At 38.0% G+C, this 12084-nt stretch overlaps 1 protein-coding gene across 1 annotated transcript in view; it reads right to left on the minus strand.

Annotated features, from left to right (window-relative positions):
* Positions 1–932: 932 nt before the first annotated feature.
* si:ch211-180f4.1 (uncharacterized protein LOC100144405 homolog) overlaps positions 933–12084 on the minus strand; it is a 32232-nt gene continuing 21080 nt past the window's right edge. The window contains exon 2 of the mRNA XM_007245849.4: positions 933–8478. Coding sequence (XP_007245911.3) covers positions 6142–8379 — 2238 coding nt within the window. The 5' untranslated portion in view covers positions 8380–8478 and the 3' untranslated portion in view covers positions 933–6141. The remainder of the gene's footprint in view (positions 8479–12084) is intronic.

Genomic DNA, 12084 nt, shown 5'->3' on the forward strand with positions numbered 1-12084 from the left:
GTTATATATATATATATATATATATATATATATATATATATATATATATATATATATTTTTTTTTTTTTTTTTTTTTTCCCTAATTTCAGTTAGTTAGTTTTTTTTTTTTTTTTTTTAAGTTTACTGCATTTTTTGCACACTGGATTTTAGATCATTTTCAGTTATTGGCTGTACCTGTAGAACTTAATTTACAGAAGAGGAGAAATGTTGATATCTAACTAAAACTTTTAGAATTACTAACATCTAATATGTATTTTTTAAAGTAGTTCTATTTTTCTTAGAAAAGACTTGAAATATCCCTTTTAAAAGGGAGTATACTCAAAAGTATAAACATTAAAAGTACATTTTCATGAATAGTTTCATAAAAGTCTGTATTTCCATGAATTGTATTTTTAAGCAATGTGCTTTAAATTAAACATGCTGATGGAAAATATATCTCTTGGCATTAAATACTGCTTAAAGTGCATTTACATTTAGTACATTTATATTTCAAGTGTAATAAAAAATATGTTTAATAACACATAATATGAAAAAGCACTCAAAAGCACAATGTAATGCTTTTATGTTGTATTTAAATATTTAAGCTTAAAATTATAAAAGTTGCCATACGTTGTTCCATAATTGTACATTTAGTATCTGTTTAAGTACGTATTAATTTTATTGTTGAAATAAAATAAAAAAAAACTTTTAAAATACTTTTAAAAAATATACTTAAATGAACTTTTCTATTGTAAGGGGTGCAAAAGTATCCACTAACTACAGACTTACTGACTGATAAAAATCTATAATAATCTATAAAAAATCTATTAAAAAATGAGAAATGTTATATATATATATATATTACCATTTTCACTTCTTTCTTTGTAACATACATCAACACATATGATAAAAAACAGCATATTTCAATAAGAAAATCACACAAAAGCAGATATTTGTGATATTTGTGTTTATTTCTTTCCGATGTTTCTGCATACAGTCAATTGTCTTCTACTGAGCACAGACCAACACGCCTAAAGCAGTACTGACCTACAGTACCTCGAAATATAAACAACAGTCTGTCCTCCTATTACAAAATACCCTGCTATTCACACAGATAAAGCAAATATATGCCATCAAGCTCTTCCACCACCAGAGGGCACGTGTGTAGCAATAAACTCCAGGCATTGTTCAGAATAACCCAGTGCTCAGAGCCCCAGCAACCAGCATCCAGCAGCGGGTAACACAAACCGTGAGCGGTGAGCAGACAGTGCTGTAATTATTATCATCAGTGCTGTAATATTGCATTCTATAGGAGTGGACACCACATTTAATACGTGATTATAAACAGCTATCAAAACTGTTAAGTGTTTTTATTACGAGCGGCTGAAGAATAAAACATGGTACGATTCGAATGGATGTGAGGATAATCCAGCACTGTGTGCAGCAATGTTAACTTATGCATTTACAAATATCATTTAGAATAAATTCATGAATAAATAAACGTATAAACTACATCAAAAACAAAGATTTACTTCATCAACTTCAGCTTGATCAACTCAGGTTTAATAATGCATTATACAGATGTCCTCTGCGTATCTGACCGTGACAGGTCCTTTGAATATTTGTCGTTTCATCTTTGGTTCAAACAATAACAATGACAAATTCAATAGACAATAGAGACAAAGAGAGAGAGAGAGAGCATCCCTGCAGATCTGAGCTGATTACTTTTGGTTATCATTATCATTTACTTATTATTTTTATATGAGGATTAGTGCTATGATTAGTGTTTGCTATGCTATGCTTTTAATATAATGAACACTGAATAATGTTTAGTGTGGTATTATTATTAGTAGTAGTACATATTAAATTATACCCATACTTTTCAGCTGGAAAGCAGAACCTTTTGTCCAATATGTGAACTATAGGCTTCATGGTGGCCAGTGATAGTGATAGGGAACAGGAAGGGTTCAATATGGTCCTCGTCTGGGTTGTACACGACTCATGGGACCGATCTTCTGTACTGTATAAACTCACTCAGACAGTAGATTGAGTAACTGACAGTAGAGATGGTGTGTTTCCCCTAAATATAATTCTTGATTAATTTGCATTAAAAATGAATATGTTAAGTTAGATTCCAGATATATTTTAATGCGCAAAAAAACACACTTCATTCACTTTAATATCTGATCCATCCAGCTCTGGAAAACAATTTGACCACTTAAAAATGTTTCTTTGACTTTACCAAATTTAAAAACCTGGAATATAATCAAGAGGAAGATGATCAAAAGTCATAAAACCAAACTGAACTGCTTGAATTTTTGCACCAGGAGTGGCGGCATAAAGTTATCCAAAAGCAGTGTGTAAGACTGGTGGAGGGGAACATTCCAAGATTCATGATAAAAACTATGATTAAAAAACAGGGTTATATCACCAAATATTGATTTCTGAACTCTTAAAACTTTATAAATATGAACTTGTTTTCTTTGCATTATTTGAGTTCTGAAAACTCTTTTTTGTTATTTCAGCCATTTCTCATTTTCTGAAAAATAAATGCTCTAAATGACAATATTTTTATCTTATTTGGAATTTGGGAGAAATGTTGTCTGTAGTTTGTAGAATAAAACAACATTGTTAATTTTACTCAAACATAAACCTATAAATAACAAAATCAGAGAAACTGATTCAGAAACTGAAGTAGTCTCTCTTTTATCAAGAAATATTAATAGGAAATTAAGAAAGAAACTATGAAACTAGCTCAATATTTCTTTCATTTTAGCGAGGATGAAACTGAAACTTCATGTGAAGCATAGCTGTTGTGCGCATGCATCTCATTTACACAGAGCAACCTGTTCAGAAAAAATGTCAGATATGGATCAAATTAACATAACCTTCGATTTTTACACTCCTCTTTTCAACACATATTCAATTCAAGAACAGACTGTTTAGTTGCTGCCTAATGTGTTAACTACACCCTTTAACAGACGCCACAGTAGATGAAGATAAAAGTAAAGTGTTTTCCTCTTTACCCGTCAGTGGTGTTAATGATGTGGCTGATCTGTTTATATTTCTGTGTATTTCCTTGGGCTGGCCATCTGCAGCCGGAGGTGTTTGTTTATTATTTGCTGCAGAGGCTAATCAAATTACGCTCTGTAATGGAAAATTAAACACTGATTTCATTGATGGTACCTTGACGCAATCCTGTTCCCCAACCTATCACGGCCATCATGCCTTTTAAAGGAGAATGAATATTGAATGTGGCAATATAATATAATATAATCAGCAGAGAACTGAAACGGTCTCTCAGTAATGAAATTGTCAACCATGTAACGAGGTGCTGAACATACTGTGGAACGATAATACACAGCGCAGAACATAAATAATAACCGGACAGTGGAAAAGCCCGGCATTCTGTCCAAACTAAAGTGTTTGTGGATTTCAATCAATAAACACACCTTTACCAGGAGTAAAGCAGCATAAAGTTATCCAAAAGCAGTGTGTAAGACTGGTGGAGGAGGAGAACATGATGCCAAGATGCCTGAAAACTGTTCAGAGTCATTCCACCAAATATTGATTTCTGAACTCGCATTATTTGCATGATCTTTTTTGTTATTTCGGACATATCTCATTTTCTGTAAATAAATGCTCTAAATGACAATATTTTTATATTTAAGAATTTGGGAGAAATGTTGTCAGTAGCTTATAGAATAAAACAATAATGTTAATTTAAATTTTACTCAAACATAAAGCTATAAATAGCAAAATCAGAGAAACTGAATCAGAAACTGAAGTGATCTCTTAATTTTTTCCAGAGCTGTATATACACTGACATGCCAAATGTCAGGAAACATTCAATAGGAATAGGATAGTCTTGTGTCCCATGACTTTTGCCATGTCCAATCGAAGCTGAAGGATGCTGCGCAGACCTGCTGGATAAACCTGTAGGGTCTCCAGCAGGTCTGAATTTTCTGTTCATCTGTTCACATGGACAATTGTACCCAGATGCTGCCGTTCACGATCATAACCACCCACTGCACTGTTGTTCACTGTGGGTTAGATTAGAAGTATAAATTGGCCTTTACTCACAAGATAACACCTCACATTGTACACAGGTGTGGGTGTGAGATCTTGATAAGTATCCATATTGCTGTCGTCTGACTTTTGGAAATGTCAGTGTATTAGGCCTCTATATGGAATCTCATTTAAATCATATCATATAATAAACATATAAGTGAAAAGAACAAAGTGATTAATCAATAAGGAGGAATAATATACATTCAGAAAATTCAAAATCAACAGATATCCAAAAGTGCAAAGGCCAAGTAAACACAGCTGCCTGGCCGCTGTAGCAAATATTCATTCTGCTTGACGGCTAATTAGTCGCAGGTGACAACAGCCGGCAGGTAAAAGTCGCTGTTATTATTACAATACAGGTGATAATAAATGCAGTGGAAATAGAATAGAGAATATAGAATATAGAAGAAGAAAAAAAATCCTGTTTCAGGATTGTGCGAGTGTGAGTGAGTGTGTGTGTGTGTGTGTGTGTGAGTGTGCATGTGTTTACCACCTTCTCGCATCTGTGTATTTTTAGACGTGAGAAAGAAAATAAATAAATAAATAAATACTTTGTGAGCACTGAAAAACAGCATGCAAGAACTCCATGCAAGAAATCCAAATGTGTGATCTGAAGATCTGAAGATCTCGGTTGGATTAATGCTCATATGGTGAATAAATTATACAAATAATTAGTTAACGTAGTAGCATGCCTCATGTTATAAATGCTCTCGAAAACTCGTAGTGATGTACTGTTATTGCAGGAGTGTGTTCGGCTGGGTACGGAGCTGAAAAGCTGACGTGAGTATTCCAATCTGCATTTTGTATAACTGAATTATATGAAATAAAATAAAATATTTAATTGAAATTTTTTGTAACAAAATAATACGATTTTTAAATATTAAAAAATAAATCTGCTTCATATTTAAAAAAATCTATTTAATGCAAAACTCTGCAATAAAAATAAAAATACAGGTCATAGGTGATACATTTGAATTTATGGATCTGAAAATGTTATGTTATAATGATTTTATTTATTAGGGGTGGGAATCACAGAACATCTCATGATATGATAATATTATCACAATACTTTGCATACAATAGTGATAATATCATGATAATATGATTCTGCAGTACTCGATATATTGCATAGATGTATCAGAATTTTCTATGATACTTCACAACATCTGTTTTATTGACTAGGATTAAATACACCAAAAATACACCAAAAATTTATTGGATTTATTTTTGGATTTATTGGTGTCAGTTTCACAGAATTTGATAACTAATATTTTCACTATAGATTTACCCCATTCATTTGATTTGATTAGCGCCACCATGTGGAGTAATGAAGCAGTAACTTCAGTCAATTGGGGGACATATACCTAAGTTTCAATAAAAATACTGATATTGTCGCTGTCCAATGAAAAACAAGTATCTCCAAAACAGCACATCTACAGGAGAGAGATAAAACCTTCTTATCTTTCAATGGAAGTCAATGTAAAAGAGTTTATTTCAGGTCATTTTGAAGAAATTCTATTGGTCATTCATTAAGAAATGTTGACACAATGTAAGGGACTGTTGGTTTGTTGACAAAAATGGAGATACTTGTTTTTCATTGGAAAGCGACGATATCTAACATCACATTTGGTAATATATGGCTAAACTAAACAAAATCGATACAATATATTGCAATATCAATATTTTCTCCCACCCCTGTTATAATGAGGCTATAAAATTGTATCCTCTTCTAAATTCAAGAAACAAAAAAGCCTTGTTAAAATCTGACTTTCTGATTAATATAACAAAAAAACAGGTAAGTTTATTTCAAACATACAAAATGCAGATTCAAATACTTATGTCAGCTTTTAAACTCCATAGCTGGGCACTTGTAAAATTCCTCTACTCTGTACACGACCGTTTCCACAACTGCAGCCGAGTGTGGTAGTAGTGCTCTTTTGTCGGCCGGGGAGGGTTATACAATCTAAAAATACATCTTTCACAATGACATCTTAGTAAGTAATTACATACTCATCTATGTACAGCACCATACACACTCTCAAGTGAAGTCTCTTTTTTCTCATCCTACTCTGACGACGTGCTGGGCACGACTACCACATGTACGTCTTTGAGGTGTCTATCTGTGAGTTCTGGGGGTCGACGGGACCTTCCTTCTCTTTCTCTGTCTCGTTCTCCCACAAGTTGATGAGTGGAGGGTACAGCTCGTTGAGGGGGATGGAGGTGGCGTGCTGCATGTACTTCTTCAACGAGTGGTGGCAGGACTTCTGCTTTATCCTTCGCCCCATGTAGAACACCAGCAGGGCCATGATACAGATGGCGAACATGGAGCCCATGACCGCCGCCAACGCTACGTTGCTGGGTTGGGCGACCATCTCCACAGCAAAGCTGGCTTCTTTGGTGGTCACGTTGATGCAGGAGTGCTGGGTTTGATGTTCTGTAGACGACATGGTCAGGCAGACCCGGTACTCCGTTGAGGGCAGAAGGTGGGTGAGGTTGTACTCTTGGACGTCTACCGGGACTTTCGCAGTGTAGCTGATCTGAGGGTTGTCGATTTTGATAGTGGCACTGAGCCACTTGGGTTGAGGCAGCTCACGCCCGGAAGCAGGGACAGATGGGTACACTTTCCATTCCAGTACTACAGACTGTGCATGGATGATTTTCGCCAAGACAACCAAAGCCCCTGTGGTGTTCAACCCCCATTTCAGGCCACCCCTCCGTTGACCATCACGCCAGTTGCCCTTGTCTACGTACACCGAGACACTACGAGTGTCTGCACCTTCTGCATTCCACGCTACACAAGTATAGAGTCCAGCATCCTCTGGCTCAACATGGAGAATCTCCAAAGCACCTTGATCCTGCATCCTGTGCTTTCTTGTGCCAACACTTCCCTCATTCATCACTGGGGACACTGTTTCTGAAGTAACTTTATCACCCGTGGGAGTCACCCAGTAGAACTGCGGAACAGGATCAGCCACAGCCCAGCAATCCAACGTCAAGGGCTGTCCAGCCGTGACGTTAAGTTGAGGTGGAAAGGTGTGCAGAGATATAAGTGGCAAGCAGGTGTTACTGGCCATGTTCCAGTTAGTTGACACCACTTCCTGAAGGGAGTGTCCAATAACATGTGGAGGAGAAGCGCACATAGTGAGCTGGGATTCCAAGAGTTTGAGACTTGACTGGTTTCCAAAGACTGGCCCCCAGTTTGAGAGGCAATCGCACCTGAGTGGGTTGCTGTGGAGGCTGACCTCGTCCAGGTTGGGGAAAGAGGTGAAGACCTCGTGAGGAAGGAGGGTGAGGTCATTGTTGTGGGCCAGCAAAGTGCGCAAGCCAACCATGTCGCGGAAAGCACCTCGATCGATGTAAGAGAGGTGAGGGTTGTTGTAGACCTCTAACTTGGCCATCTGCGGGAGGTTGACAAACGCGCCTTTCTCCAAAGCCACCAGCTGCTCCATGTTATTCATGCTGAGCTCCTCCAGGTGTAGGAAGTCCTGAAAGTCCCCTTCCTGCACACGAACAATAGGGTTCTTGTTTAGGTCGAGGAACTTCAGGTTCGGTAGGGAGTGGAGTGCATCTTTGGGCACGGCTGTCAGCTTATTGTCAAAAAATGAGAGACTCTCCAGGTATTCCAGTCCTTGAAAAGCTCCGGCAGGTATTTCCCTGAGGCGCATGCCAGCTAGCACCAGACTGTGCAGTTTAGAAAGCGGGTGGAAATTCTTGTCTTGCAATCCGAGTATAGGGTTCTCGCCTATCATGAGGATTTCGAGGTTTGGCAGAGACTCAAACCATTGACTGTCGATAGCCACTAGTTTGTTGGAGTTCAGATGAAGCCTAAGGAGATTCCCTAAGCCAGAGAAAGCATTTGGGCCAATTGAAGATATCTGGTTATGGTTTATATAAAGCTCCTCAAGGCTGATTAAATCTTTCAGGCAGAAATCAGGCAATTCCTTAATCTGATTCTCCTCGAGGTACAGGGTAACCAGCTGGGTTAAGTTACCCAATCCGACGTCTTGGATCTGCGTGAAATGGTTCTGAGAAAGGTCCAACTCCGTGAGGTTGGCGAGACTCCGGAGTTCTGAGGTCACCACTGAGATGTTGTTGCTCTGGAGAAGCAGGACCTGAGTGTCAGCAGATATATTCCGTGGAATGGTGCTCAAGTGGAGCTCATTGCAGTCCACAGTCTTGGCCTGATGGTAGACCGACTGAGGGGTGTACCACGGCCGGGTTTCACACACGCACTGTGCCGGGCAGAAGGAACCCGCCAGGGAACAGCGACACACAGCCAAAACGAGGCAGACGGAGAGCAGTGAAGCGGAAATGGCAGTTCTCTCCATGCTGGGAATCTGTGGGGAAATCTCAAGTGCTGGTCCCACTCGCTGCTTTGGGTAGGTAGACGTCTACAAAATGAAGGAAAGGCCTTTGCTCGTTTAGTCCTGGGGAACAGAAACAAAAAAAGAAAGAAATATGTTATCTTTAAGGTATTTTGAATAGTTTGTTGCATTGGTTTGTCCATTTTATTTATTTGATATATACAAAATTATCATAATACATTGCCTGCAATAAAACTTCTATTACAATTGTGTGATTCTGCGATACTCCACATATTGTGGGACAATTCTCTACGATACTTCATAATACCAGGAATTATGGATATTGGTCACCACGAAGAGTAATAAAACTCCTTAGGGAGTTTACAGCACCTATGTTTCAATAAAAATATAGATTTTTGACAACACATATCAATATGTTACAATATGATCAAAATATTGTGATATGATTAATTTACAATGCCAGCACAATATATAAATGCATTAAAAACTATTTTATTCTTGTCCAAAACCCTTATTGTACTTACAAACACAACGATTAGCTGACTCCAGAAATGTTCATTGGTAAGTGCAATGCACATCCAAAGTGCTGGAATCATGAATGCAATTAAGACCGATCCAATTACTCAGTTCACAACCAGCTTAGTCACCAAATCTTCTCTATCATTTCTATCGGTCTGAAGCAGAAATGAAGGGCATGGCAGAAATAATTGTTGACTAATCGACTTATTAACAGGAAAATAATCAAAAGTCGCCAACCGAAATATTAATTAGTTGCAACCCTAACATAGTGTAACATTTTTTTACAGTTCTCTACAAATGAAATGTAGATTCTTAATATATAAACCTGATAAAAACTAAAGCATATGCATGAAAAATAAAATAAAGAAATTCTGAGAGCTCTTTTTATTTCAAGGTCACAGTAAAAAAAAAAGACACCGCAATGTATAAACTGTGAAACAAAAGAAACTGAACTGACATTTCCAGCTTTACATAATTTTCTATTTACTTTCCAACCCCGGCAGACGGGAGAAGGATCTCTCGGAGAGATAGCGTATTATTCAGCCATCTTTCATTTTGGTCAAAGCGAGCGCAATCGTTTGTGAGTGTACCGCATTGTGGCCGTGCGCATGCAAAAATACACCTGCCAAGGCTCGCTGAAAGAGAAGCAGATAAAAGGAACCACACATCAAAGCCGGCGCTCAGAGTCGTCTATCTCAATACTCCTGCGAAATGTAAGAGAGCCTACAAAAACGGCATGATCTCGTAACCGCCGACTCTAACGGCTCTCGGAGGGCCTGTAACTATAAAGTGCTGGACGCCGAGTGAGCGCTGATGCAGTAAAAAAGATTCAAAGCACTTTAGTTCACTCTAAATCTCCACAACACAAAATAACCTCGGGGTCAAGGCACCGCAAAGCTCGAAAGTGTGTTTAAGTCTGAAACACTTTCGCACGCGTTTATCAAGCACTAGTTCCAACTGTTTTAAACTACTACAATCATCTCCCATCTGACCCAATCACTACGAAAGTACCAGAGGCCAAACCGTAGTGTAAAAATGTGTCGTCAAAAATGTTGACATAATGTATATACTGTGAGCTGCCTAAAAAATAAGAAATAATAAGAGCAGCCACTTTTGACCACCATTTCCCTTATATAAATAAATAACAGATTTTTTGTTTCTTTAACAAGAACTGTGTACCGTATTTTTCACACTATAAGGAACACTTACATTTTTTTTTTTTTTTTCCAAAAATTGTCAGTGCTTATGTATAAATATTTTTCCAGTCAGGTATTAAGGAGCAGTAAAGCCACTCCGCTGAAGTACAGAGTTATACAGGAGTTTCAGTAAAGTTTCTCCAGCACCAAGGCTGGAGCAGCATTAGCATTAGCAGCGCTAGTTCTTTCGCCATTTAGAGGTGAGTGTATTAAACTGTAGCCTGTGTGTTTACTGTGTTAAAACAAAAACTACAAGGGATGAACTGCTCAGGAAAAAAGCTCAGGGCTTTTACCAGAAAGCTCAGGGCTCCACATCTTATAATACTGTGCGCCTTATAGTCTGAAAAATATGTTAATAATAATTTGCATTATCTTGTCCTCGAAAAAGACTGTAAAAACTGTGGCATCAACAATGCACACACTCGTACACACACATACACGATAGTAACTCTCATTTTTTGCTAATGAGATGAACTGAACCGACAGAAAGGCAGACGAGGGGCGCTGGAGGCTACAGAACGCTAATAGAAGCTGCTACAAAACCAATCATCCAAAGTCTAAACTTGTGTTCTTCACTCCCAGCCCTGGAGCTTTCCTGCACCAAAACACCCAATTTAACGCACGGAGGGGTGGATAATTAGCTGATGAGTTGAATCAGGTGTTTTGGTAAAGGGTAAACACAGGCCTTATCGTACTGCATTCCTCCAGAAGTGCCAGTGAAGAACACTCGTCACCTCTTGAACAGTTCAACAAACATGGCGCCATCACTAAAAGCTGAACTGAAATGGAAAACAAGCAGGAAATGAACTGAGCAGAAATGAGCAGACTTACACAGCTCGTTTTATTTACAGGATATGTTTATGGATATGTTTGGGCATTTATGGTTAAACGGCATGTTTTGATCCATTTTTAACCCAATTTCTAGAGTAATGTTTCTCAACCTGTGAACTGTAAAGCATCCAAATGGGTCAACTGTGTCAAAGTTTATAGATGTAGGCAAGTCATTTCTCTGTTACCTTCTTTTCAATTAGGCTGGGCAGTTGTATCTACTGTAAAATCTATTAAAAATGACTATGTACATCTTTATATACATGCTCACTATAACACCTTGATGAACTGACCAATAGAAATGCTCCAAACTGACCTGGAATCTAATATTTATACACAGACTTCAATTAAAGGTTTGGAATGGGTTTCTTTTATTCTCTGAGTTTTAGAGATCCAAATGTTTGTGGACACCCATTCTAAGGAATTAATTCACCGTATGTTGCACCGTTTGTTGTACTGGCAATAGATTAGGACTCTCTGTAGAGCAGATGAACATGAACCTACTGGCACAATGCCTAATGCCAGGCATAGCCTAGAGGGTATAACCCCACTGTAATGATTAAGCTGTGGAGCAGTGGAACTGTGTTCTCTGGAATGATGCAGAGGCTTCATCCAATAATTCTTTGGATGGGATGAGTTTAAAGGTTGGGGACGATGAGGTAGGTGGTGATCGCCTGTTATCCTGACCAAACCTGAAGCTGAATAAAATCAGATCCTCACAGCTATGCTCAAGATTCTAGTAGAAAGACTTCCCTCAATAGTAGAGACAGTTACCCACTTTTTTCAAATAGAAACTTTCTATAACACTGCATTTCCCAATGTCCCATTACTTTAGTTCGTTCAGGAAATAGTATAGACAATGTTTTTTGTTATATAGAAAATCTCCAACAATGTGCTGTATACTGTAGTCAATATCACATGGTGGTTGGTGGTTGGCTCTTCTAGAGACTTTAATAACCGCACAGAGACCAACGGTGTCCCTTTAACTGCTTAAATCACCACAGTCATGTTGTCCTGAAATCCAAATCCCTGATTGTGGGTTTAATCAAGTTTATGAGATTTTTTTTTTATGACTGACTGTCATCCTGGAATGCGTACGTCTCCATAATTGGTCCAGTAAGCGACTCCAGCAGCTTATTAAAAAACGTCAGTGACAGACGGGTGA

This window comes from Astyanax mexicanus, chromosome 12 (genome assembly GCF_023375975.1).
Source record: "Astyanax mexicanus isolate ESR-SI-001 chromosome 12, AstMex3_surface, whole genome shotgun sequence".
Lineage (NCBI taxonomy): Eukaryota > Metazoa > Chordata > Actinopteri > Characiformes > Acestrorhamphidae > Astyanax > Astyanax mexicanus.